The sequence below is a fragment of the Podarcis bocagei genome (assembly GCF_964188305.1).
Source record: "Podarcis bocagei genome assembly, chromosome: 11".
NCBI classification, from domain to species: domain Eukaryota; kingdom Metazoa; phylum Chordata; class Lepidosauria; order Squamata; family Lacertidae; genus Podarcis; species Podarcis bocagei.
Window position 1 is genome coordinate 26470693 of NC_138136.1, and position 25554 is coordinate 26496246.

The following is a 25554-nucleotide window of genomic DNA, read 5'->3' on the forward strand; positions in this document are numbered from 1 at the left end:
GTACCGTTTGCACCAAATGCTCCAAAACTCTTTGACCCCATGCTGTTGTCTTTTCCTCCCTGAATGATGGAGGTGGGTTTCCCTCCTCGCCTTCTCGTTCTTCAGCCTTGCTTGCTCCGTAGCAAGATCTAATAAATCAAAGAAAATCCTCGCAGCAACACGCCAATATAAACAACAGGCGCACAGATGGGTTTTATTTGCTCGGATTGCTGTCATTTGCGGTGACATAATTAGAAGTCTGTCAAACACTCCAGTTTGAAGAACGCCCTTCGCTGAGAGCAGATTTCGCTCAAGGAAATGTGCTTGGTGTCAGGCTGCAAGCAGGACTGTGGCTGCATACACCCTATGCCTTTAAAGAACGCCCAAGACACACACACACACACACACACACACACACAAAACAACCCCAAAACTATTCTGGGCACTGTAGTTTGTTAAGGGTTACTGGGAACTGTAGTTTTGTGAGGGGTAAACTACAGGGCCCAGAATTCTTTCAGGGGAAGAATGTTCTCTGAATACGCTTTAAAGGCTTACAATCTCAGCAGTTTCTGCAGCAAAATGCAAGCAAACATCCATTAGCCAGCAGACTAAGGAATGCATTTATTGTGTATGTTTTGGTTTTCCAGTCCATTTGTAAGGTATCTTGAGGATCATCACTTGATCAAAAGGCAGAATATAAATCTTTTAGATAAAATAAATGGGGGCTATTGAAAAGTAACTTGATCTTTTGAGCTCTCCTTCTTTCATTTGTTTTTAAAACACAGAACCAAAAAAAAAGGAAACTTTGACCTCATCAGTGCTGTACATTTAAAGTACTGTTATACCATGGCTCCCCCCAAAAAACTGCTGCCAACTGTAGTTTGCTAAGGGTGCTGAGAGTTGTTAGGAAACCCCTATTTCCCTCACGGTACTACAGTTCCAGAGTTCCCTGGAAAGAAAGATTGGTAATCCACTTTGCAAATTGCAGCTCTAGTGTGTACATATATCCAACCGTCCAGTCAGTGCAAGGATTTATGCTTCTGCAACATGACTCCCCTCACCCCAAATCTGCTCTGGATCGCTGGAGAAGTCCAAGAAGAGATTTAGGGGGATCATGGGAGGAGGAAAGTCGCATTGCGCGAGTGCAAATTCTTGCGCTAACAGGACAGTTACTTAATCTCATATTGAATACAAGCCAAAGACTTCCTCTCGCCATCTGCAGTCTCAATGAAAATGCCTCCTGCTGCTCTAATCTTAGAAATTAGTGCACGTGATCCCATTAGGAGCTCTTTTTCCTAATGCTAATAGTGGTGGGAGTGGGAGAGGAAAAAAAATTTTTTTTTTTGGCCAGAATTGGCAGCTGGGGTGGAGAGGGAAGGGTTATTCTCTCTCCCCCTATGGTTTCTGTGAAAACCTCCCATTCCTATTCTTATCCAAATAAAGAGACCCCTGATGTAGAGGCCAATGTCACATTTAGTATCATGTCTAATTTGACTCCCAGACAGGTGGGAGCAGATGAGCCTTTGGTGGAAGGATGCACTCAAGTTTTCGCAGGCGGATACAACTTGCGCTCCTCTCTCATGTCAGTAGCGCAGGGCAGCTCATTAAGATGGCTTTGTTTTGAAAAACCAGGCATGCTAAATTGGCAGATCCCTACAAGTTCAATTCATTACTCCAAAAGGCAATCATTCTCCGTCTATTCAGTCTATTCAGGGTAGCATAATACAGGCGTTTATACACTGCCGAAAAAGTTATTTGTACTGATTTGGGATTCATTATGAAGTGTTGTGTAGCCTACAACAATACTGATTGTGCTTTTCAGCCCTCACAGTGGAGTGGTGGGGGGAAAGAGAGAAATACACTTTCTTAGAAGGAGCAATGAGTAAAGCAAACAAAACCAAGCCTTGGGTAGGGCTACTGGTAGTCGGTCTTTGGCTCCTACAGGTTGCATTTATCATGACAAGAAAAGCATTGTGCTATAGGCTTGGCATAATTGTGCATCTTCCAGAAGGGTAAAAGCAGGAAGGGGAGACAGACTGTCATATGATCAACGTACTTGCAGTTTAATACTGTATACAGTGGTACCTCTGGTTGTGAACGGGATCCGTTCCGGAGCCCTGTTCGCAACATGAGCAGAATGCAACCCACGTCTGCTTGTCTCGCCGTTTCTGCGCATACGCGTAACGTCATTTTGAGTGTCTGCGCATGCGCGAGCGGAGAAACCCGGAAGTAACCTGTTCCATTACTTCCGGGTTGCCGCGGGATGTATCCTGAAAGAACGTAACCTGAACCGAACATAACAAGTGGTATGACTGTATCTGATTTTGCTCAACTTCCTTGCTCTACTGAGAATCAGAAATGTTGTCCCATTTGGGTACGATTTTAAAATGCTAAAATCAAATCATATGGAGATCTGAAAGCATGCATAAACTATGTACGGACCAGACCAGTTTATTCTACATACTAGCATCTTAAAAAGTAGACACATCACCTTGCCAACAAAGGCCCGTATAGTAAAAGCTATGGTTTTCCCAGTAGTGATGTATTGAAGTGAGAGCTGGACCATAAAGAAGGCTGATCGCTGAAGATTTGGTGCTTTTGAATTATGGTGTTGGAGGAGACTCTTGAGAGTCCCATGGACTGCAAGAAGATCAAACTTATCCATTCTTAAGGAAATCAGCCCTGAGTGCTCACTGAAAGGACAGATTGTGAAGCTGAGGCTCCAATACTTTGGCCACCTCATGAGAAGAAAAGACTCCCTGGAAAAGACCCTGATGTTGGGAAAGATGGAGGGCACAACGAGAAGGGGATGACAGAGGACGAGATGGTTGGATGGTGTTCTCGAAGCTACCAGCATGAGTTTGACCAAACTGCGGGAGGCAGTGGAGGACAGAAGTGCCTGGCGTGCTCTGGTCCATGGGGTCACGAAGAGTCGGACACGACTAAATGACTAAACAACAACAACAACATGACTGTACTAATAACATTAGTTCAATATTTAAGTGTCAGCCTTGTGCACAGTCTGGTAGTTGTTGTTTTTTAAATCTGTGCTAAATGAACATTGATGCTTCTCTGTAACAAAGGGTTTCTGCAACCATCTGCAGACATGATTACCCTCGAGTCCATTGCGAATTGATGTCTAATGAGAGAAGGTCCTCCGCCTTAAATCACAAAAAGAGTAAGAAACGAGGAACCATTTCCAATCCCAGGTTGCCGCAAATAAAAGCAATTGGAAAAGGAAAAGCTCAAATCCACAAGAAAATATCAAGAGGAGGTACAATACAACATAAACATAATTATTCTAGTCTTTTGATAAAAAAAATTAGACCCTCCCATGAACACTATTATACATGCTGGCCCTCCTTCCCTCTAGAGTAGTATTACATCTGAGTTCGAAATCAAACAAAGGCATCATAGAAATTTCTCTGTGAAGAAATCAAGTGCATTTTCTGTTACAAAACAGAAGCTGATTAATGTATTGTTGGTGCAGTCCCTAAGCCTGCAGTGCCAAACATCTCTTGCAATGAAATACTTAGCAGTGCACACACTGAGAATTATACATGCTACTTATACAGGGATGGTCGTTTGATGAGTGAAAGATTTGCTCAGTTGACTGCCCAATTTTTTTTAAAGGATCATTGTTACGACAACAAAGAAGAGAGTAATTGACAGGTTTGGTACCTGATAACTACAAAATATGAATCAGACAAGATCAGTTTGCCAAAAAGCTAACTTTAGCCAATTACAGTGGTACCTCGTGTTATGTACTTAATCCATTCCAGAGGTCCGTTCGTAACAGGAAACAGCTCATAACATGAGGTGTGCTTTCACTAACGGCGCCTCCTGCTGCTGCCATGCCGCCGGAGCACGACTTCCGCTCTCATCCTGGGACAAAGGTAGCAACAAGGGGCATCTACTTCCGGGTTAGCGGAGTGTGTAACCCGCAGCATTAGTAAGGGGAAACGGTACATAACACGAGGTACCACTGTATTAAAGCCACACACATGCGCACAGGAAAAACCTTAGGATGGCATACATATATAGCTGTCTTGTGTTTTATCCTCACAAACACCATGTGAAGTACAGTACTGGGTATTTGGAACCCGAGTCCCTCGGTTCAGAGCACATCTTATCCACTTAAATATTTATTTATTTACTTGACGCACAATTTATGAAACTTTTAAGGATGGATCTTTGCACTGCTCGAACAAATTATTCCATTCTAGCATTACATCTGAGCCAGCAGAAATTCCAAGGAAGGTGTTATCTATTTATATGAATGTTATTATGAACACTAAACTTCACACTGTGTTCCCCGTCTTGGGCATTTGGATGTGCTGGAACACAATGTTGTTCTTCTATCCACTTGTAGTGTGATGAAAGCCTGTAACATTACAATGAACATCTGAATAGCTAACAGGTCCTAACATACATTTCGATAGTAATTTGCCCTCCTTCAGAATTTGATCTCCTAGAATTTGATCTCTCAAAATTCAATGGCTCTGTTGAAGCTATTATAGTATTGAATGAAGGATACTAGTGCTAAGAAGGCTGTTAAAAGGCACTAAATTTAAATATTCGGCAAGCCTGGTTATTGAACAAGTTTCCCATTCTAATTACAGCTGTTTGAGACAGCAATTCTGAAATTCCTCACTAAATCAAGCTGATCCTGAACATCGCCGTACTGTATATCCCATTTCTCTCCAAATGCAAGCCCTTCTTCAATGCTAGTAAACCCAAACCACTAATCCTGGTTTCAAATCGGTTTTAGATCACTTTAATGGGATAGATGGGATGCGCAGGAGAAATCACACTTTTCAAGCACATATGGGGAGGGGTGGAGAAGAGAAAAAACTAAATATCTGAGAAAACTTAAATATACTATCTCTGTATAGTGTTCCTTTATTAAATTTAAAATACCGTAAGAACAGCCAATGAAATTTCACACCTCAAGCTGAGCAACTAAAAATGGAATTGGAAGGAAATTGTTTCACACAGAGAAGTTTCAATGTCTTCTTCAGTTCAAAAAGAACAGGTAAGCTTTAAAACTGGAGACATTCCCAGGCATACCTCTTCTATTCCTAGCCTTCCAGTGTTGGGCAGGAAGGTCTGATGAGAGCTTCTAAAAGCAGTTGCCTAGACACATTTAAGAGCTCCCATGCAATTAGGAGTCTGGATGATGCAGGGTTCTTGGATCGTAGGGAGGCTTCTAAGTGTGTCAGGCTGAATGCACTTCTTCAGATCTTCCAACTCAATGAAGAAAGGTGAGGAGTGAAGTAAGTATGCCTGAAAACCTAAGGTAGGGAAGGGGATGCATGCACCTCCATCCACCTTTCCAGTCTAAACTTTCACACATTCTTTTTGAATGCTTGGAGACGGCTTCTATTGGAAGGATTTTCTTTGGACAGTTTCCATCAAGGCTTGCACATAACTGCCGGCAGATCTCTTAGCAGAGGATCGGGGAACCTTTTTCATAGAATCAGAATAGAACTGTAGAGTGGGAAGGGACCAAGAGGGTCATCTAGACCAGCCTGCTGCAATGCAGGAATTTTTTGTCCAGTGTGAATCTTGAACCCATGACCCTGAGATAAAGAGATAAAGAGTCTCATGCTCTACCACAGGCACAGGCAAACTTGGCCCTCCAGATGTTTTGGGACTACAATTCCCATCATCCCTGACCACTGGTCCTGTTAGCAAGGGATCATGGGAATTGTAGTCCCAAAACATCTGGAGGGCTGAGTTTGCCTATGCCTGCTCTACCATTTAGCATGACACTCCAGGGAGATTTCCCATGGGAAAATCTCAGCTTTGCGGCTCAGGACTGTAATACCTCAAGGATTGCCTCTTTCCATATGAACCTACCCGGGCTCTGAGGTCATCTCCTGAGGGCCTCCTTCATGTGCTTCCTCCTCAATATATAAAGTCAATAAATAAATAAAATTTCTCTCTACCCTTTTTCTCATTTTCCCTTCCACCTATCACATTTCACCCCTTCCCACCACTTTCTGTGTTAGGGGAATTTCTGGGGAACACACACACAGTGAGAGGAGGATTAAGGGTTTTGTGTAACTTAAAGTATATAACTGACACCATTCATGATCTCCATCTCATTAGGAAGACCATGGTGCTTGAAAGAAACCCAATGTAAACTGAAGCTTCATTTATTTATACCTGCTGAGTAGGCTTATCGTTTTCAGAAACGTTCTTCAGAGTGATCTCAGCCGACCTGTGAAAGACAGCCAGGAACATCCTCACCAAAAGTCTTTGGTTGATTACTATCAGCATATTTCCTGCTGTCCGAAGCATTACATTCAAAACCAACAGATACAGAATACAAGTAATGAGTGTTAGGAATACTGCAAACATTTATTTGCATCACTCACACAGATCTATAATGTACATCCAGTTTACAAAGGAGAGGGAACACCCCTCTGACACGGGTAGTTAAGTTTGGTAATATATCTGTTAAATGAAAGAGTAGGCGCTGAGAGTTCACATAAGTAAGTTATCACACTTGACACTCATCTAAAAAAATTAAGTTGGTCAAGAAACCCACAAATATATCTCAGTTAGTGTTTTGTGGAAGGGGAGATCACCATACAGAATTAACATAAGCAGAAAATACCCTGTTTTAAAATAGGTTTTAAATTTAGTGCACATTTCCCATAGACTCCAAACTTAAAATATTTCTGTATATACAAAAGGTACAATAAAATGTTACAGTGTTTATTGCAACAAACTAAGGATGCCATAATATAGATCAATTGTATACACCCAACCCTGATATTGGCTTCTTATTCCTTCTGTACAGCCTTCTTTCGTTGCTCCACAACTGAAATATTCTCCCAAAAGGCACATACTTATCTACAAAGAAAAAAAATATTTTTTAAAGTAAACACCATTTGTTTGAAATCTTTTAACACACACAAAAAACCCCAAATCTCCTCAACGCTGCACCCACTTGAAAGCAACAAGAGGATTTCATGTATATTATATATCCAGCATTTAACATACTTGATTCTTGCAATGACCCAAAAGCTGAGTTCAAACTTCCCTCTACACACACCAAAAAGCCCCTACCTTAGTCACCAAGCCACCACAAAAGAATGGATGTACTGCAATTGAAACAAAAGCAAAGAGAAAGGGAAACGTGCATTTTGGCATGGATTGGTGGGGGGCTATGACTGTTTCTCCTGTGGCTTCTAGGCTGCAGCTCCAAGCCCAGGGCCTCAAACCCCAAGACTCTCCCACCACAGCTGTGAATAGGAAGACTTCTCTTCAATTACAGTAGGGCTAGGGAACGTGTAGTCCCAACAACATATGGAGAGCCACGAGTCCCATCACCCCTGACCATTGGCCTTGCTGGCTGAGACTGATGACAGTAGGAATCCAACAACATGGTGGTGGGGAGAGATGTCCCAGGTTTCCCAGCCCTGATTAACAAGGTGGGGGACGACTTCATATAACAGACCAGTAGCACCTTCCACTCAATGGTACGCATCTACTCCAGCCAATTAAGCTGACATGTTTGTGTTTTGAATTGTGGCCGTAACATTTTACAATGCAGAAGTTGCAAAATGCAATGCTTTTCGTTCTCTTATTTCTGACCTTAATCATCATGATTAGCAAGCTAGACATTGTCTTCTAATCCAATTTTTCTGATGGTGATGATGATATTTAGTAGTACAGTGGTACCTTGGGTTAAGTACTTAATTCGTTCCGGAGGTCTGTTCTTAACCTGAAGCACCACTTTAGCTAATGGGCCCTCCTGCTGCACCGCCAGAGCATGATTTCTGTTCTCATCCTGAAGCAAAGTTCTTAACCCAAGGTAGTATTTCTTGGTTAGCAGAGTCTGTAACCTGAAGTGGTAACCCGAGGTACCACTGTAGTAGTAGTATTACTATTATAACCTGCCCATCTGGCTGGGTTGTGCCCCAGCTACTCCGGCAGCTTCCAACACATAAAAACATAATAAAACATCAAACATTAAGAACTACCTATAGAAATGTATCTTACTGAAATACTGCATCCCATTTTACTCCCATCCCCCCCCCAATCTTTTCTTGCCATCAAGCCACTGTCCTTTAAATCAATCTCTTTTCATCCCCCTCTTGCAGCAAAAAACACAAACTTTACAGTTCCATCCTGTCATGAAATCATAACTACCAGAGCAATAATATTCAGTCCACTCAGCAATTTATTTTTGGTACACAGTGCAATTTTGAGCATACTTTATCTGCACAACACACAGCTAGCTATTACTTATAGGATGCAAGCAGTTCAATAAATAAAGGCATTATTGGATGTTAAGATATTGTTTAAGTATCTTTTAGAACCATCTCATAATGGCACTCAGGAGAAGAACTCAGTTTTCCAAGTATTTCTCTTACTTCAACATTTATATCCTTTCTGCACTCGCAGCATAATGCTTCTGTGGACATTTACTTTTTTCATGTTTATAGCAAATAAAATAAGCTGCACTGTTTTTAACTGTTTGCTGCTGACACGACTCAAAGTAGTGCAGCTTTTGACCACATCGTGTTATAAAAAGGGACTTTAGTAGATGACTTGCACCACTTAGGAATGCTAATGATTAAGCAGTATATTAATGCCTTGAAGAGATAAGGGTTCCAATTGCTTCTGTGTTTTTAGATTTTGCAACACTGTAGATAACTTTATCAGAATAGCACTGAGAATTTCCAACTCAGGCAATGTCATATTCATTACTTGTATATATATTTGCAGCAAGGCGTAACATACTCTATGGATTACAAGCAGATAAGAGAAGTCTGTTCGTAACCTTGCCCAGACAGCTTTCAAATCTGTCATTGTGACCAATGTTGCATACGTTTTGGAAGCATAAGAATATACGAACAGCCATTTATAAGGTTGCTTCACAACAGTTAAACATAGTTATTAGTACTCAAGACATATTCAATGTAATTCAGGAGCTTCTTTTTCCCTTACTGACTTAGTAAACCAGTACCAGGGATTTGCAGGCTGCAAGCAGAGGCTTCCTTGACAATGATCCTGTAACCAATGCTATTTCAGCCCCAAAAATGGCTTGTCAGGGAGAAGGCAAGGCAAGAACCCTTCTTCCTACACCTAGTTTTATTCAGAGAGTGGATATTTTGGTATAGAGGGGCAGGGAACACCCAGGTGCAATGGGACAGGTGTAAATTCGCCATAACAATGAGAACAAATATTAAGAAGATATTAAGAAGAAGGGGGGGGGATCCTTGTTTTGAAATAAGCACTGTCTTGGTGGATACCTGAATGTGAGCCTAGGGCAATTGCTACAAAGAGGTCTCACTCCAGCTATTCTTACAAGGCAGAACAGGCAGAGAGTCAGTCCCCTCTCTAATAATTAATAACCACGCTAATTATTTTAAAGATCTGGATGTGTTGAATCAAGATATGCAGTATTCTTCAGAGGATTGGGGGAAATGTCCCAGCACCCAGTAACTGGTGGTGAGAGCTGTGCGTGCTTAAGCCTTTGCCTTAATTCCTACCTAGAGTTGTTTTTCCATTGTGAGGTTTCAGGCACATGTTTGCAAGTTGAAGCAGCTTAGGGATGCGAGTTTCAGGGAAAGGGTAGCTTCTGGAAGATGTGATACACATCTCCTTCCCAACATTTCTTATCGCACTTTACAACCCCTAGAGGATGCTTTGCAATGGCTAGTGTTATTGTAGCATGTCAGGATTCCTGAACTTGGAATTGGCATGACTAATATACAGCAAGGGTATGAAAGTTTCAATATATGCAAGAGTGAAACACAAATTAAACACTCAAAACAGAACAGAATATACTCAGTTTGGAAAAAAAAACTTGGAAAATATAGTCTGTAAGCTTTGGGGCAGATACCATGATGGAACTGTTTCTAAACCTGAAGCAGCAAAGCAACCTCAATTTTTTTATAAAAGCAGAGGGAACCATGAATTCTAATAATGTTTATAAAGTACTTTGCAAAATTAGGAAATGAGAGCGTTTATAAGAAATAATGGGGAAATAGGGCATTCAAGCAAGTTAGCTATATTCCAGAGAGAGACTTGGAAAAGATTGCCCAATTTTGTTGAGAAAACAAAAGCCAAAGCACAGCCGTAAAAGTGCAATTATCTTACTATGCTTTCCCATGGGAAATGAGCTGTATTCATATCAACAATGAACAACTGATTGTTGCTGTTCCTCTAATATTGAGTATATTTCACTCAATTTTCCCCATTTTAGCATACAGAACTGTATTACAAGTAATTATCAACTAGAAGTGCATCTATCTAAACTGTGTTGTTTTTGTTTTAAAAAGAAGTTGTTTCTGTATCTCGAGACATATACACAAACATAACAACCATGCACTAGCTCAAAGATTTAGATTTAGACAGAATCTCATTTTTGCCTTCCTGTGCTATTTTAGTAGAGCTGGCCAAAAAATTTTGGTAGGCTAAGAAGCTGATCCTTTCTTAAATCGAATAGTCTTATTTGAAGCTATGGCCTTAACTGCTAAATAAATAAATAAACTCAAGTAAAGGTACAATTTGCCATGAAGCTATCCAGTCTACGGCAATATCCACTGACACAACAAACACAACTCCTATTCTGCCCGACATCTTAATACTGAAAATAATGGCATCCAACTAGACAAAAACTGTATGCTAGAGGCCAGTTTAGTAGTGTTCTATGTTTTACTTGCTTTTTAAGGCAAACTAATTTTTAATTCTGCTGATTGGGAGTGTCTCACTTTTAAGAATTTTGTTAATATTTTAAATTTATATGTCTTCTGTATAAAAGACATGAGAAAGCTGCTGACATTTGTTTAATAAAATAATTATCTCAAATATCACTGGAGATGGGAGTGTCAACACAGCTTTACATCTACAGTGGTACCTCAGGTTACATATGCTTCAGGTTACATACGCTTCAGGTTACAGACTCCACTAACCCAGAAATAGTGCTTCAGGTTAAGTACTTTGCTTCAGGATGAGAACAGAAATCGTGCTCCGGCGGTGTGGCAGCAGCAGGAGGCCCCATTAGCTAAAGTGGTGCTTCAGGTTAAGAACAGTTTCAGGTTAAGAACGGACCTCCGGAACAAATTAAGTACTTAAGGTACCACTGTACATTGCAAAACTAGGTTGTTACAAGTGAAATCCCATGCCACAATAAATCCAATTCGTCTGCAACACACAAGAAGACCTGTGCCACCTGAGAGACTTAACACAGCTACTATTTGAGAAATGAAATACTACCAACAATATCATGTAAGGATAGAATCCTTAATTAATTAGACATTGCCATTATTTCTGGAGTATAATAGCTTACAGAAAGCCTGGTATGCAGTATGACTTTATAAGAACAGGGACATAAAAAATGGGCAATTTAAGTATTTAAATAAATCAAATGCCCATAGCACTAAAACAGCACCATGTAAAGTATGCTACAGAACAAAGAATACAAACGACTTATTCCTAAATTAAAAGTCACAGATCTAAGATTCTCATACATAAGTTTGGGGATAACTATTTCCCTCATGTCTGATGTTGGGAAAGGGAGGCTGCATGCAAGTAGGTTTGGCAACTCTGCTTGGAATGCCCCAAGACCGGGGGTCGGCAACCTGCGGCTCCAGAGCCGCATGCGGCTCTTTAAAGCCTTTGCTGCGGCTCCGGGGCGGTGGCGAGGGGAGGAGGCGAGGGGCGGAGGTGACCAGCCTGCCGCCCGGCGGGCGGGGCGCCGTAAAGAAGAGCGCCCCCCTCGCCAGGCAGACATCCGCAGCGTGGGGAGCCTTGCCGGACTTCCCGGCAAGGCTCCCGACGCTGCGGATAGCAGCCTGCCGCCCGGCGGGCGGGGCGCCGTAAAGCAGAGCGCCCCCCTCGCCAGGCAGACATCCGCAGCGTGGGGAGCCTTGCCGGAGGTCCCGGCAAGGCTCCCCACGCTGTGGATAGCAGCCTGCCGCCCCACAGGCATCGGCCAGCCCCACAAGCTCGGGGGACAGCAGGGAGGCGAAGCGCCGCCATCCCACTGTTCCTCGACCTGGTTCGGTTTCCCCGACCTGCTTTTGGGGGGGAAATAAAGGGAAATTTTTTCACCTTTATTTCCCCCCCAAAAAACTAGGTGCGTCCTATGGGACGGAGCGTCCTATGGGGCAAAAAATACGGTATTTTTATAATGACGAATGCCTCATTATTAATTATTATTTACATCAGGCACTGATTATGATTTATGGTACACCGGGGCCCTGATTAATTTTCTATGGCATTTTGGGGCATTGATTATTGGGCATAGCAAGTCGCGGTCGCGTGGAATTTGTGCTTTGTGACCGTTTGAAGTGGGGTTTTTTTCTTGGGAGGCTGGGCGGCACGAAGAGAGGGATTATTTTTATAATGATGAGGATGACATTGGGCCCTCATTATTAATTATTATTTACATCAGGCACTGATTATGATTTATGGTTCACTGGGGCCCTGGTTAATTTTCTTTGGCATTTTGTGGCATTGATTATGCAGTCGCGGTCGCGTGGAATTCCACGTGGAGTTAGTTGCTTGAAGCCCCTTTTTAAACTTAAGCAGGTGAAAGTTTGGTGAATTGCTGCCAAGGAGTGTGGTGGAGTCTCCTTCTTTGGAGGTCTTTAAGCAGAGGCTTGACAACCATATGTCAGGAGTGCTTTGATGGTGTTTCCTGCTTGGCAGGGGGTTGGACTCGATGGCCCTTGTGGTCTCTTCCACATATGTATGTGAGCAGGTCTTCTCCAACATGAACTATATTAAAAACAAGCACCGATCACGCCTCACAGATGACAGCTTGCAAGCCTGTGTGAAAATGAAGGTGACGTCTTACAGCCCTGATGTGCAGACACTGAGCACTGAGGTTCAGGAGCAAAAGTCCCATTAACCTGGTTACCTGGTTGTAAATTAAATATTTTAATTAGCTATTAATTTGTCCTTTTTTCTTGAGATTGACAGCTGACTGCACGATCCTGTATATATAGCATTAAGGCCAGAAACAATATATGTAGTGTTATATTTGTTTTAAATGTTGCAATGTTTTTGCGGCTCCCAGTTGTTGTTGTTTTTTCGGAAACGGGTCCAAGTGGCTCTTTTTGTCTTAAAGGTTGCAGACCCCTGCCCAAGACAATATTACACAGATGTACCGTGCCTTCCTTAAAAGAACAACCAGTGCCTCTGGTCACAGAGGCATTTTTATATCTTTTCAAAACATCCACTTCATCCATGGATGCAGAATGAAATACATCACGCTTGGTTTCCAGTCATATACAGTGGTACCTCGGGTTACATACGCTTCAGGTTACATACGCGTCAGGTTACACACTCCGCTAACCCAGAAATAGTGCTTCAGGTTAAGAACTTTGCTTCAGGATAAGAACAGAAATCGGGCTCCAGCGGTGCGGCGGCAGCAGGGGGCCCCATTAGCTAAAGTGGTGCTTCAGGTAAAGGACAGTTTCAGGTTAAGTACAGACCTCCGGAACGAATTAAGTACTTAACCCGAGATACCACTGTACCTCGGAATCCGTTCCCTCTTACAAGGAGAACATCCTAAACTCTGTCTACCAACCTTCGAGGATGATTGGCATCAAAGAGTGTTGTGTCGTCGTCATCATCATCTTGTTCCAATGGTGTCAGCTCTGTATTTTCTATGTTTGCGTCCAGAACCCCATACCTCCTCGTCTTTCTGTTTCTTCGTCGAAGTCTGAAAAGTGTGAAAGGTTACAATTTATTAACTGAATCACACTAATAACAACAGAATTAAAATACCCCTCTGAAGGAAAACTTAAGAAAAACTAACATGAATTCAAGTGTACTAACAACCATCTGTATAAGCATTGCATTATTGTAATTCACATGCGTAAGCAGGACGCCCAATTCGACAGTCAAGCACTGAAAAACTATTGATTTGTATAATGTGATTGCACAATTTTTGTTTGCTTCAAAGAAAATTCAGCTTAATTTAGCAAACAGTATGAATAATCCTGCATTTTATCTTGCCAGATCTTACTCCCTTAACTGCAGAAGTCCAAAAAGGAAACAGGGAGGGATGTGCTCTTCCATGGTTGAATAAGAAAACACACACACTCACAAAACACTTCTCAATTTCAAGCCAGAAGCTCCCACCAAGGCACAAGTACAGTGATACCTTGGGTTACAGACGCTTCAGGTAACAGACGCTTCAGGTTACAGACTCCGCTAACCCAGAAATACTACCTCGGGTTAAGAACGCTGCTTCAGGATGAGAACAGAAATCGTGCAGTGGCGGCAGCGGGAGGCCCCATTAGCTAAAGTGGTACCTCAGATTAAGAACAGCTTCAGGTTAAGAACAGACCTCCAGAACGAATTAAGTTCTTAACCCGAGGTACCACTGTATCAGAATATCATATTGTAATTTTGGGGAAATAATACAATATTGCTACTTTAACACTCAGCCAATGTAGCTATTGACTTGTGTCCAATATGTTTCACATGTTGGTCTTTGAGTATTTTTTATGTAGCCAGAACAACATCTATGCACAAGAGAGAGGTATCAGATGTTTCTGGGGAACCCCAAGTTTTGAATGTCAAAAAAAAAAGCCCTTGGGGCGGAGAAGCCCAAGTGGAGGAAGACAAAAACAGTCTAGTGAGGACTGGGGATGTTGACAAAGAATGATGAGGACATTGGAACAGAAGGGAATAAAATAGAATATTCTAAAGATAACTGAAAAGGTGAAGAACAGCAGGACCTATTTGTATGACCCTGTGATGGAGCTGTAAGACTGCAAACAGGTCACAAATCAGATCTATTTTACAGAAGCTTAATTATACTCTGATGATGCAGTCTATACCAGAGATCTTACTTAAGCCACTAAATCAAAGGGAACAAAATTCACTGAAAACTTGTCTGAAGAAATTCCAGTAAAATGCCAGCTGTCAAGGAATGGCACAATCATGTGCTTGGTGCTGCCACCTTATGGCAGGGCACTGTCAAAATAATTTCCTGATTGATTTCTTAGCATATAAATGCTGCAATCCGATGCACACTTACTTGGGAACAAGTTAAAACAAACTTTCATTTTGTTCTCATTCAGAAGTTTCATGCTACAAGTATGTTGGGTGTTTTATGATTCTAATCACATCCATATTCAACAACCAAGTGAGGCAGGATTTTGTTCTCGCTTAATAAATTACAGGGCCTAAAGAGAGTTACTAGTCCAAGGCTGCCAAAACAAATCTTAGCTAAAGATGAATCGGATGAGGGGACCATTTGCCAAAATGCAAACTATAATGTTTTTGCAAAGCTGTTAAAGAACAAGATGAAGGACTGTGTTGCTTGTTTCCCACTAAATACAGTCTTATGCAACAGCCTTAATTTGTGATTCGAGGACCCGATCCCCGCTTGGGGAATAAAGACACGTGGACACAGAATGTAAGGTTAATGGGTAAGGTAAAGGCCACAACTTTATTGATTACAGCATGTGAGAAGGTATTGGCTTAGGCATTGGACCACGGAACATTAGACTCCACCCACTTGTAGAGGGGTGAGTCTGAGGAGGGGTTAACCACCAGTAGGGGAAGCCTGTTGATGCTAATCCAACTATAGGCTCTCTTCCTGATGTCACCGAGGGTCGTGCCATGGCCCCCCGCCACACGGGCATCGGACAGGATCCACGACCGCCGGATTCCTTTAGCAGAATACCCAAAATTGTCGGGGAAGGCGATGGCCACACCTTGCCCCCTGAAACACCAACAACACATTCCAATGCCTAACGGCCACCCGAGCCGCAACAGCCTTAATTTCACAGTGAACAATATATGACAAATGGTGCAAGGCAGGCTTAAACTTTTTATTATGTAAGAATATAAGGCCAGATGTCAAACACAGTTCAACAATTTGGTCAGAAAATATCTCTCTATGCTTTTCACAAATAGGATGATTGTGAGAAAATCTGTAATTTAAATGTATCATTATAAGTCTGATGACAATCAAATGCAGAACAGGAGTTTAAGCATTTATGAAAGTCATTCTGATGAAATGCATGCATTACACAAATGAACGTTTCAAGAATACATTTGCCTGAGTTATGTGAAGAAAATGTAACTTCTCTCTAATGTATTTTTTGTTCTTGAAGCAGAAAAATAAGTTGAAACAATAAAGCAGCCACTTCATTTTAAGTATTCCATTTCTACAGAATATTCCTTGAAAGTGAGCACACTTCCATGAATTCACAAGATGTAGATTTAATATCCAGAACTTTGTCAGTTGTCCTTCAAAAGGCTTACTCTGTAATTTGTGCAAATGCCATTTTAAATTCTATCCAGGTTGCCGATTTTATGCTGAAATACATTTTGGACATTCTGATTCTTTATTTAGAATATATCTATCTTCTGGTTAATGCAAAATGAGACTGATGCAACATGTGACATGTACCGACTTGTCAGTCGTTTTTCTCAGAGACTATAGTCCTTACAGAATATGATGCTTCAAATCATAAAAGAGCTCTGCTCAACAAGCCCTACAGTCCATCCTCCTATTTCGCAGTTTATGGTTTTCTTATCCCCTTTCTACTTTTCCTGTTATATTTTATGTATTAATTTTTATTCTGTAAGAAAAGTTCAAACAAAGGGCGTCAATTAATACCTATAATAAAATAAACAAACATTTTCAACAGATCCTTTTGGAATGCTAAGAGACAGGATATGAAATTGACAGCTCTCACCAACACCCATATGTTGCATGTTATCAGCATGCTGTTCACAGGTATACTGCTGCTGATTGTGGAAACTCTACTTAACCCTATCAGGACTAACACTTGTGGATAGATGTATTCTCCATGAACTTGTCTAATCCCCTTAAGAGCAAAGTCACCTACTATAATCATGTAGTGTAGCCGTGAATTTACTAAGTAAATTCTACATGGTTTAGAAAAAGAAGGTGTGGGGGTGGGAGTGGGGAGAGAAAATTCTTAAGGTTGAAAAATCAATACATAATTTCATAATGTGTTGTCACACCATCCTTCTGAAGGCCATTGCTAAAGATAGGCAGGCCTGGGTCTGGTCACAGCGTTGAGGGGTGAATTACTGGGAACTACATGTACCCTGCCTTTAGCTCCATAACATAAGGAAGGTAGGATACAGTAACAATAGAAGATCTAATCAAAATAATTTTTAAATACATTGGTAAACCTGCACATGCACATGGCCTCTACCATTTCAGACTTCTTCTTCTTCTTCTTCTTCTTCTTATTATTATTATTCCAACTGTAGGTGGATTTGCAGGATTGAATGGTCCTTAGCAAAAATAAATAAATGTATATACATCACACAAACACACATGCATGCATGCACATACATTAATATACAAAGGAAGTTAGGCTACAAAGTGCCCTGCTTTTCTATATAAAGGAGTCAATAAAGTTTGCACCGACTTGGCAGCCAAGTCAAAATCTGTGGTCATCAGACTCTTCCTTCACTGCATGTTTTCTCAGAAGTTACTCCCACTGAGCTCAATATGGCTTAGATCCATGAACCATGTTGCAGTCAGGTTGGGAGGCTATTGAGGACCTCTGGGCAGCTGAGATACACAGAATGCCAGCCATCACTCAAATGGCCCCTCCAACCCTTCCTCTCCAGAACACGGGAAAGGATGGGATTTGGTTTGGTTTAGGTGCGGAGTGCCTGGCTGCTCACTGTCCAAACAATCAACTCCAACCTTCCTCTCAAGTTGGAAGCTGCACCAGAAGTAGCTGTGTTGTGCCTCCAACATGCAGTGTAACTAAGCGGTTGGGCATCACAATGCTCCCTCTAACTCCAAACTGAAAGGCAAAGATGGAGTTTAATTATGCTCATCAGATAGCATTGGAAGTGAGTGTGGAGCATGACCAGAAACTTAGGCCGGATCCTGAGCATGTTCGGCTCACTCACATGACTCGGCAACCCAGGTTCAGACTATTTTAAAGGCTTATTCAGAGCTATGCTACTGAGTGCAGCTTGGATCTGGGGTAACATTTGGTGGTTTAACTAACACCAGCATCTTGTGCATATAGATTACCCTCTAGGCTGTTTTCTTCTTCTTCAAAACATAGAAGCTGCTTCAGATCCTTGATATTTTGGTTGCCCTTCTATGCGTTTTTCCCAGATGCATACAACATCCCAAACAAAGTCACACTATACCACAAAACAAATTAGTTCCCACACAGGACTAGATTACAGAGAAACGTTTGTTTCATGGCTTTAAAAGCCCACTGCTTACTTGTTTTAGATACATATACTCAGGAAAACGTGCAGTTTTTTATATAGATCTACCTGCGTACTGAATATGTTAATCCAACACAAGTACTGCTAGTTTCTCAGGGTTTGTGCCACAGGCTCTCCAGTTGCTGGCCTCGAGTCTACAGTGGAACTCTGCTAGTTACGACTTCTCTCTCCAGTCTTATTTAAATACAAAATGATCATTATGCTAAGCAGCTGTCCCTTTCACTGGGTGCAAAACCTGCCCAGAAACGACCTTCCAGAAACACATATGATAGCACTTAAGATCAGTGGCGTAGCGTGGGGGGTGCAGGGGGGGCCAGCCGCACCGGGCGCAACATCTGGGGGTTAGGGTTAGGGGCGCAAATCTACGGGTTAGGGGGCGCAAATCCACGGGTTAGGGGGCGCAAATTACTTGCCTTGCCCCGGGTGCTGACAACCCACGCTACGCCACTGCTTAAGATAAGGAGTGCCAGGCTTGAATCAGATACACCAGCGACATGTGCTCTATCAGATACACCAAGGTAAACAAGGACCAGGGGAACACAGGACAGCCTTAAGGGGATGTTTCACAGGTGTGTAATAAGAGAGGGCCATGGGTCACAGAACTGAAGAGTTGGAAGGGACCCCATGGGTCATCTACCCCCTGCAGTGCAGGAATCTCAGCTAAAGCATCTGAGACACATCCAAACTCTGCTTTAAAATCTCCAAGGAAGGAGAGACCACAACCTCCCGAGGGAGACTGTTCCACTGTCAAACAGCTCAAAGTTTTCTCTGATGGTTAGTCAGAACCTCCTTCCTTGTAACTTGAAGCCACTGGTTTGCATCCTACCCTCTAGAGAAGGAGAAAGGGGGGGAAAGCTTGCTCTCTCTCCCACATGAAAGAGCTTGAGATGGCTGCCATATCTCCTCCACGCATATTCCTGCATTGCGGGGGTGAGGTTGGACTAGATGACAGTCCCTTCCGTGATTCAAAGTGTTGGTGCTGACCTTTAAAGCCCTAAACGGTCTCGGCCCAGTATACCTGAAGGAGCGTCTCCACCCCCATCGTTCAGCCCGGACACTGAGGTCCAGCTCTGAGGGCCTTCTGGTAGTTCCCTCCCTGCGAGAAGTGAGGTTACAGGGAACTGAGCAGAGGGCCTTCTCAGTAGTGGCACCCTTCAGATGTCAAGGATATAAACAACTATCTGACTTTTGGAAGACATCTGAAAGCAGCACTGTTTAGGGAAGTTTTTAATGTTTGATGTCTTATCCTGTTTTTAATATTGTGCTGGGTGCCGCCCAGAGTGCCTGGGGAAATCCAGGCAGGTGGGTGGGGTATAAATAAATAATTATTACTATTATCATTATTAGAAACTTCTTTCTTGTAACTTGAAGCCACCCTCCAGAGCAGGAGAAAATGAAGCTTGCTCCCTCCTCTCCGACGTGGAAGACCTCGAGATGGCTATCATTGCAAGCAGGGTTGGACTAGATGACTTCTCGGGGTCCCTTCCGTGATTCTAAGATGCAACAGGGCTGAGAAAGGGAGAGGCCACCCTAGCCAACCTCCCTCCCCTTCTTCTTGGAGGGGGGAGGGGGACGGGACACCCCTCAGACTCAGTTTCCCCAAAGCCAAGTGGAAACGAGGAGGGGGAGATCCCCAAACCCTTCCGATATCGAATGAGCGATCGATCGCTGGGTAGACAGATTACAGGGGTCCCTCCTGCTGCCCCAGGCTCACCGCACGGTCCGGATGACGAAGTAGACGATGAGCGCGGCGCTGGCCAGGACCAGGACCGAGAGGGCGCGCTGGGTCATGAGCTGGTTGCGCTCAGGCGGGGCGGGCACGGCGGCGGCCACGCTGCCCACCCCACTCGCATTGCTGCTCCGCGCCGCCTCGCCCACGGGGGAACCGCTGCTGCTGCTGCCCAGGGCGGGCGCGGCGTCGTGGCCGCCGGGCGCCGCGGAGGCAGATGGCGACGACGGCGCTGCCGGCGGAGGCGAGGAAGGCGGCGGCCTCAGGACCCCCTGAGCCGGGAGCGCTTCCCCGCCCCACAGCGCGGCCAGCAGCAGGAGTAGCAGCCCCGGCCACAGCCGCCGCATGGCAGCCCGTCCAACCGTGCGCCCGCTGGGCGCGGCCTAAGCGCCGCCGCGGGGCCTGTCAGGAGAGCAGGAAGCAGGAGCGGAAGTCCTCATCTTTCCCCTCACACGGCGCGGCCATGGAAGTCTCCCGGCCGAGACTCCCGCCCTCGCGCCTCAGGCGGCCTGCTCCCACGTGATCAAAAGGGCCGGTTATTGCGCAGGCGCAACAAGGGCCCTCGGTCTCGCCTTTCGCCCGGGATGCTCGATGGAGGAAAGAAGAAGGGGAGGCGGGTTTTTTTCTTGTCATGTCTAGTAGCCAAAGAGCCCCCCTTGAAAGAGGGGCCAGGGATGGGGTTTTCGGACACCCAGACAAAACTCAATGGCCTCCCCGGGGAACACAAGGCCACTCGGTTTTTTGGGGTTTGTTTTTTTAAAACAATCAAACAAACAGCAACCCCCCCCAATATTGCTCCCTGTTTGCAGGTGGGGAGATGCCAGATCCTTAGTCAAATCCGGCAAGTTCCTATCGATGCCCATGGCAAGTCTAGGTTGGTACACAACTTCTCTTCATGTGTAGCCAGTTTGTACGATATTTGGTTTATTTGATATTTGATTTAACGATATTTGGAATTCATGTTTATATATACCGTATTAGGCTTAATGACACAAAAAATGCAATTTATTTTGACATTTTATATTGCCCCCCCCCACACATATATAAAGACACCTAGACAGCATCTTAAAAAGCAGAGACATCACCTTGCCAACAAAGGTCCGTATAGTTAAAGCCATAGTTTTCCCAGTAGTGATGTATGGAAGTGAGAGCTGGACCATAAAGAAGGCTGATCGCTGAAGAATTGATGCTTTTGAATTATGGTGCTGGAGGAGACTCTTGAGAGTCCCATGGACTGCAAGAAGATCAAACGTATCCATTCTTAAGGAAATCAGCCCTGAGTGGTCACTGGAAGGACGGATCCTGAAGCTGAGGCTCCAGTACTTTGGCCACCTCATGAGAAGAGAAGACTCCCTGGAAAAGACCCTGATGTTGGGAAAGATGGAGGGCACAAGGAGAAGTGGATGACAGAGGACGAGATGGTTGGACAGTGCTCTGGAAGCTACAAACATGAGTTTGACCAAGCTGCGGGAGGCAGTGGAAGACAGGTGTGCCTGGCGTGCTCTGGTCCATGCGGTCACGAAGAGTCGGACACGACTAAACAACTAAACAACAATAACATGACCATATATATATATATATATATATATATATATATATATATTCTATTGACTCCAACAGTTTTTGTCAGCTGGTATTTCTACCTGAAGAGCAGACAGACAGAAAGAAAGGAGCGACATCTGCAACAGTAGGAAAGTGGCTGCCGAGAACACCTTTCCTTCGGCACAAATGCATAGCGCAAACCCGTCTCCTGACACCCAGGATTCAGGGCCAAGCTCCAGGCACAGGCTGCCATAAACCAGTTTGCACTCTTGTTCACCTAGGCCCGTATTTCCTGTTCCAGCAGCGGATCTCATAGGAACACTGGAAATTACCTTACACCACGGCGCCATTGGCCATACCTTACACCACGGACCATTGGCCCAGCTGGCTCAGTGTTGTCTCCACTGACTGGCAGTGTTTCTTCATGGTTCCTCTCTTGCGCACAAAACACCTCCCCCTTCAGCTCTTTGCTCATCCCATGAAAGATCTGATGACCATGTCTACTTCATTGTTGTTGCTGTTGTTGTTGTTGTATGCCACCCCAATCTCTGAGCGGTGCAAGATTCAAGGAGTTCCAGGTGTTCATCCCGGGTCTGAGTTTCCTTTTGGAAAGGAGACACAGCAGAGACTGGTGTCTATAGGATATATGACTTTCTTACAGACATATCTAATCTGAGATTACGATGGAGCCTTAGCATCCCAAAAGGGTTTTGCTTCTCCCATAGCCACAGCCTCAGATTCAAGCAGAAATCAGTCATGATTTTTTCCTGCCTTTTCAGCCTGCAGTTTTTCCTTCTAAGCTCAGACTTTGTCCTACTAACTTAAGGTCCGTTCTTAATCTGAAACTGTTCTTAACCTGAAGCACCACTTTAGAAGAGAAGAAGAGTTTGAATTTGATATCCCGCTTTATCACTACCCGAAGGAGTCTCAAAGCGGCTAACATTCTCTTTTCCTTCCTCCCCCACAACAAACACTCTGTGAGGTGAGTGGGGCTGAGAGACTTCAGAGAAGTGTGACTGGCCCAAGGTCACCCAGCAGCTGCATGTGGAGGAGCGGAGAAGTGAACCCGGTTCCCCAGATTACGAGTCTACCGCTCTTAACCACTACACCACACTGGCTCTCACTTTAGCTAATGGGGCCTCCCGCTGATGCCACGCCGCTAGAGCATGATTTCTGTTCTCATCCTGAAGCAAAGTTCTTATCCTGAGGTGCTATTTCTGGGTTAGCGGAATCTGTAACCTGAAGCGTATGTAACCTGAAGCGTATGTAACCAGAGGTACCACTGTATATAAGAGAGGGAGGTTCACCCCCCCCCAATGTTGATGTAATTTTGCCATCAGCATAGTGTCATTTTTCACCATGAGAAGGTGGGGGTGGTGTTGGAGTTACACTACCTTGGGCAGCAGTTAGAAATGGGCCAGATTTTGCTTCATAATTCTACAAATTTATCAGTATTCCTCAACATGTACATGACACTGTTTTATCCACACTCCTATTGGCAGTCACATAATATGCCTTTTTCTTATGATGTGCTGATGACATTATTTATACTGCTCTATTTAAAGCATATAGAATTGGGCTATTACCGGTAGTTACAGACCACTGTGCCAAATGGATACTGATTTTTACCCCGTAAAACTAGTCCCATCAATTATAATGTTTTATGGTTGGAGTGTTGTGCATGTTTTAGAACCTTTATCTTTCCAGTTTCATATTTGCATTTGTATTATTCAGCAAAAATAGGGTGTGCTGTTTGCTGCTTGCTTGCTAGGTTTTTATATAGATTTATATATTTTATATATTTTGACCATATAGTCAAAATAAATAGCAATTGTTTGTCATACAGTGTTTCAGGAAAAAACTGTTGGACTATCCATGCTTACTTGAAAACTAAGTTCTATTGTGTTCAGTGGGATCACTCTCTCAAGTAAGTGTTCGAAGGACAACAGTGTGAATGTAGTGTGTGAGCCTTGGACTTTTGAGACCTATGCCCCATCTGTACTATACATTTAAAGCTGTATTGTATTATTCAACTTTAAACAGTCAAGACTTCTTCCCAAAGAATCACCCGGAACTAAAATTCTCAGAGTGGTTTAACAGTCAATCCCTCTTCCCTGGGAATTCTGATAATTGTTTCTCTGTGTAGCAAATGGGGATCTCTTAGTAATTCTCAGCACCCTTAACATCAAACTGCATTTTGGGGGAAGTCATGACTGTTTGAAGTGGTGTGATACTGCTTTAAATGCATAGTGCAGATGGGGCCTCAGATCAAGATTTTGCTCTCTCTTTTTGTTGTTAGAAACTGATTTACTTTTGAAATTAAAGAGAACAGAATGGAATATACAGAAATGGAGGCTTTCAGCAGTCACTGGAATTTAGTGTTTATTAAAAAGGCTGTCTGGCACTCTATGTCTGCCACTCTCCTTCACTTACAATCGAAGCTGTGGTCCATTTCAAATGTTTTACATGACAAAAGGGAGACAGATCTTGAATTTCGGTAAACGGCATTGAAGCTGCTAAATAATGTATTAAAATTAAGAATTTACTTGACGGTTACTGTGGAGAAAAAGATTTTTCCCCAGTTCCCAAAATAGTTATTGTAGGTGAATGGTGAGAATTTACATGACAGTTCATTAGTTGTAGGTTACATTTGTCTGCCTGGGCAGGAAGATTTTTATCTGTATACAGTGGTACCTCGCAAGACGAATGCCTCGCAAGATGGAAAACTCGCAAAACGAAAGGGTTTTTGGTTTTTTGAGTTGCTTCGCAAGACGATTTTCCCTATGGGCTTGCTTCGCAAGATGGAAACGTCTTGCAAGTTTGTTTCCTTTTTCTTAAAACCGTTAATACAGTTGCGACTTGACTTCGAGGAGCAACTCATAGCACGCGGTGTGGTAGCCTTTTTTGAGGTTTTTGAAGACTTTGGTGATTTTTGAAGCTTTTCCAAAACCGTGCTTCACAAGACGAAAAAAACCGCAAGACGAAAAAACTCGTGGAACGAATTAATTTCGTCTTGCGAGGCACCACTGTATTAAGCAGGATCCTGGAGAAGAAGGGCACTTAAGAACTCTGAAAATAATGTGTTTCTCAGTTCTTTTTTTATCAGCTGAACCAAAACTTTACTCTGAGCTATTTTAGACCAGGAGGCATCAAAATGGAAAGGTCTGCCCTTGCCTCTCAGACTTCAGCCACAAAGCATAGTGGCTTCCATTGGATGAAGCTAACTGCCTTGCCAGATAAGGATATGACTAGTCCACTTTCTGCTTCCAAGAATGGTCAGCCGCACGCACTTGGAAACTCACAAGCAAACCATCATGTTGCCCCATCCCATAGCTATTCCATTGCCAATAGTGGATGTTTTCTCCATTTTTCCCTTGCCTTTTAGCTTGAGCTGTGCAGCTAAATGAGATAACACCCCCAGGTTTCTCTGTCCTCCATCAATCGCGGACTGTAGGTCGGGGGGGAGGAGTAGCGTTGTTATTCCGGGAGGATTGCTCTTTCAGAGCTCTGCCATCACCGGCGATCTCCGGCATTGAATGTGTTGGTCTCGTGTGGGGCACCAAGGAGAGCTTGGCTGTCTGGCTGGTGTACCGACCACCCAGCACATCTGCAGCCACCCTGTCAGATCTGCTGGAGGTGGTGGCGGGCTGGGCCTTGGAGTTCCCAAACCTACTGGTTTTGGGAGACTTCAACGTCCATGCCGATGCCGCTCCCTCCTCACAGGCTCTAGACCTAGTGACTTCCATGGCAACACTAGGGCTCTCCCAGTTTGTTTTGGGCCCCACTCATCAAGCAGGCCACACGCTGGATCTGATCTTTGGGGCTGGCATAGATGTGATCATGCTCCCCGCTGTGAAAGTGCCATGGTCTGATCACTACGCTTTAAAAGCCAAGATTGACTTCCCGCTCCTCCCCGGCTCGGGTGGCGAACCTATTTGGGCTCGTCCGCGAAAACTGATGGATCCTGATAGATTCCGACAAGCCTTGCGGAACCCTGCTCCTCCTGGCGACTCATTAGATGACCTTGTTGAGGACTGGAATAACCGGCTCTTGGCAGCCATTGATGAGATCGC

At 43.6% G+C, this 25554-nt stretch overlaps 1 protein-coding gene and 1 long non-coding RNA gene across 2 annotated transcripts in view; one reads left to right on the forward strand and one right to left on the reverse strand.

Annotated features, from left to right (window-relative positions):
• Positions 1-6320: 6320 nt before the first annotated feature.
• Positions 6321-20301, reverse strand: FAM174A (family with sequence similarity 174 member A). The gene is made up of 3 exons (XM_081212446.1): positions 19925-20301; positions 13541-13675; positions 6321-6843 (listed from the first exon to the last, which is right to left on the reverse strand). Exons 1-3 carry the CDS (start codon positions 20284-20286, stop codon positions 6840-6842), a joined length of 501 nt encoding a protein of 166 aa, XP_081068572.1. The 5' UTR covers positions 20287-20301; the 3' UTR covers positions 6321-6839.
• A 247-nt stretch (positions 20302-20548) lies between these two features.
• The window catches only part of LOC308597002, a 33581-nt gene continuing 28575 nt past the window's right edge, over positions 20549-25554 (forward strand). The window contains exons 1-2 of the long non-coding RNA XR_014012786.1: positions 20549-20813; positions 23328-23408. This is a non-coding gene — a long non-coding RNA (uncharacterized lncRNA). The remainder of the gene's footprint in view (positions 20814-23327; positions 23409-25554) is intronic.

Coding starts and splice junctions, on each gene's coding strand:
- FAM174A (XM_081212446.1), bottom strand. CDS start 20,286: ATGCGGCGGCTGTGGCCGGGGCTGCTACTCCTGCTGCTGGCCGCGCTG. Junction 13,676..19,924: donor TTCGTCATCCGGACCGTGCG/GTGAGCCTGGGG, acceptor CACACTTTTCAG/ACTTCGACGAAGAAACAGAA.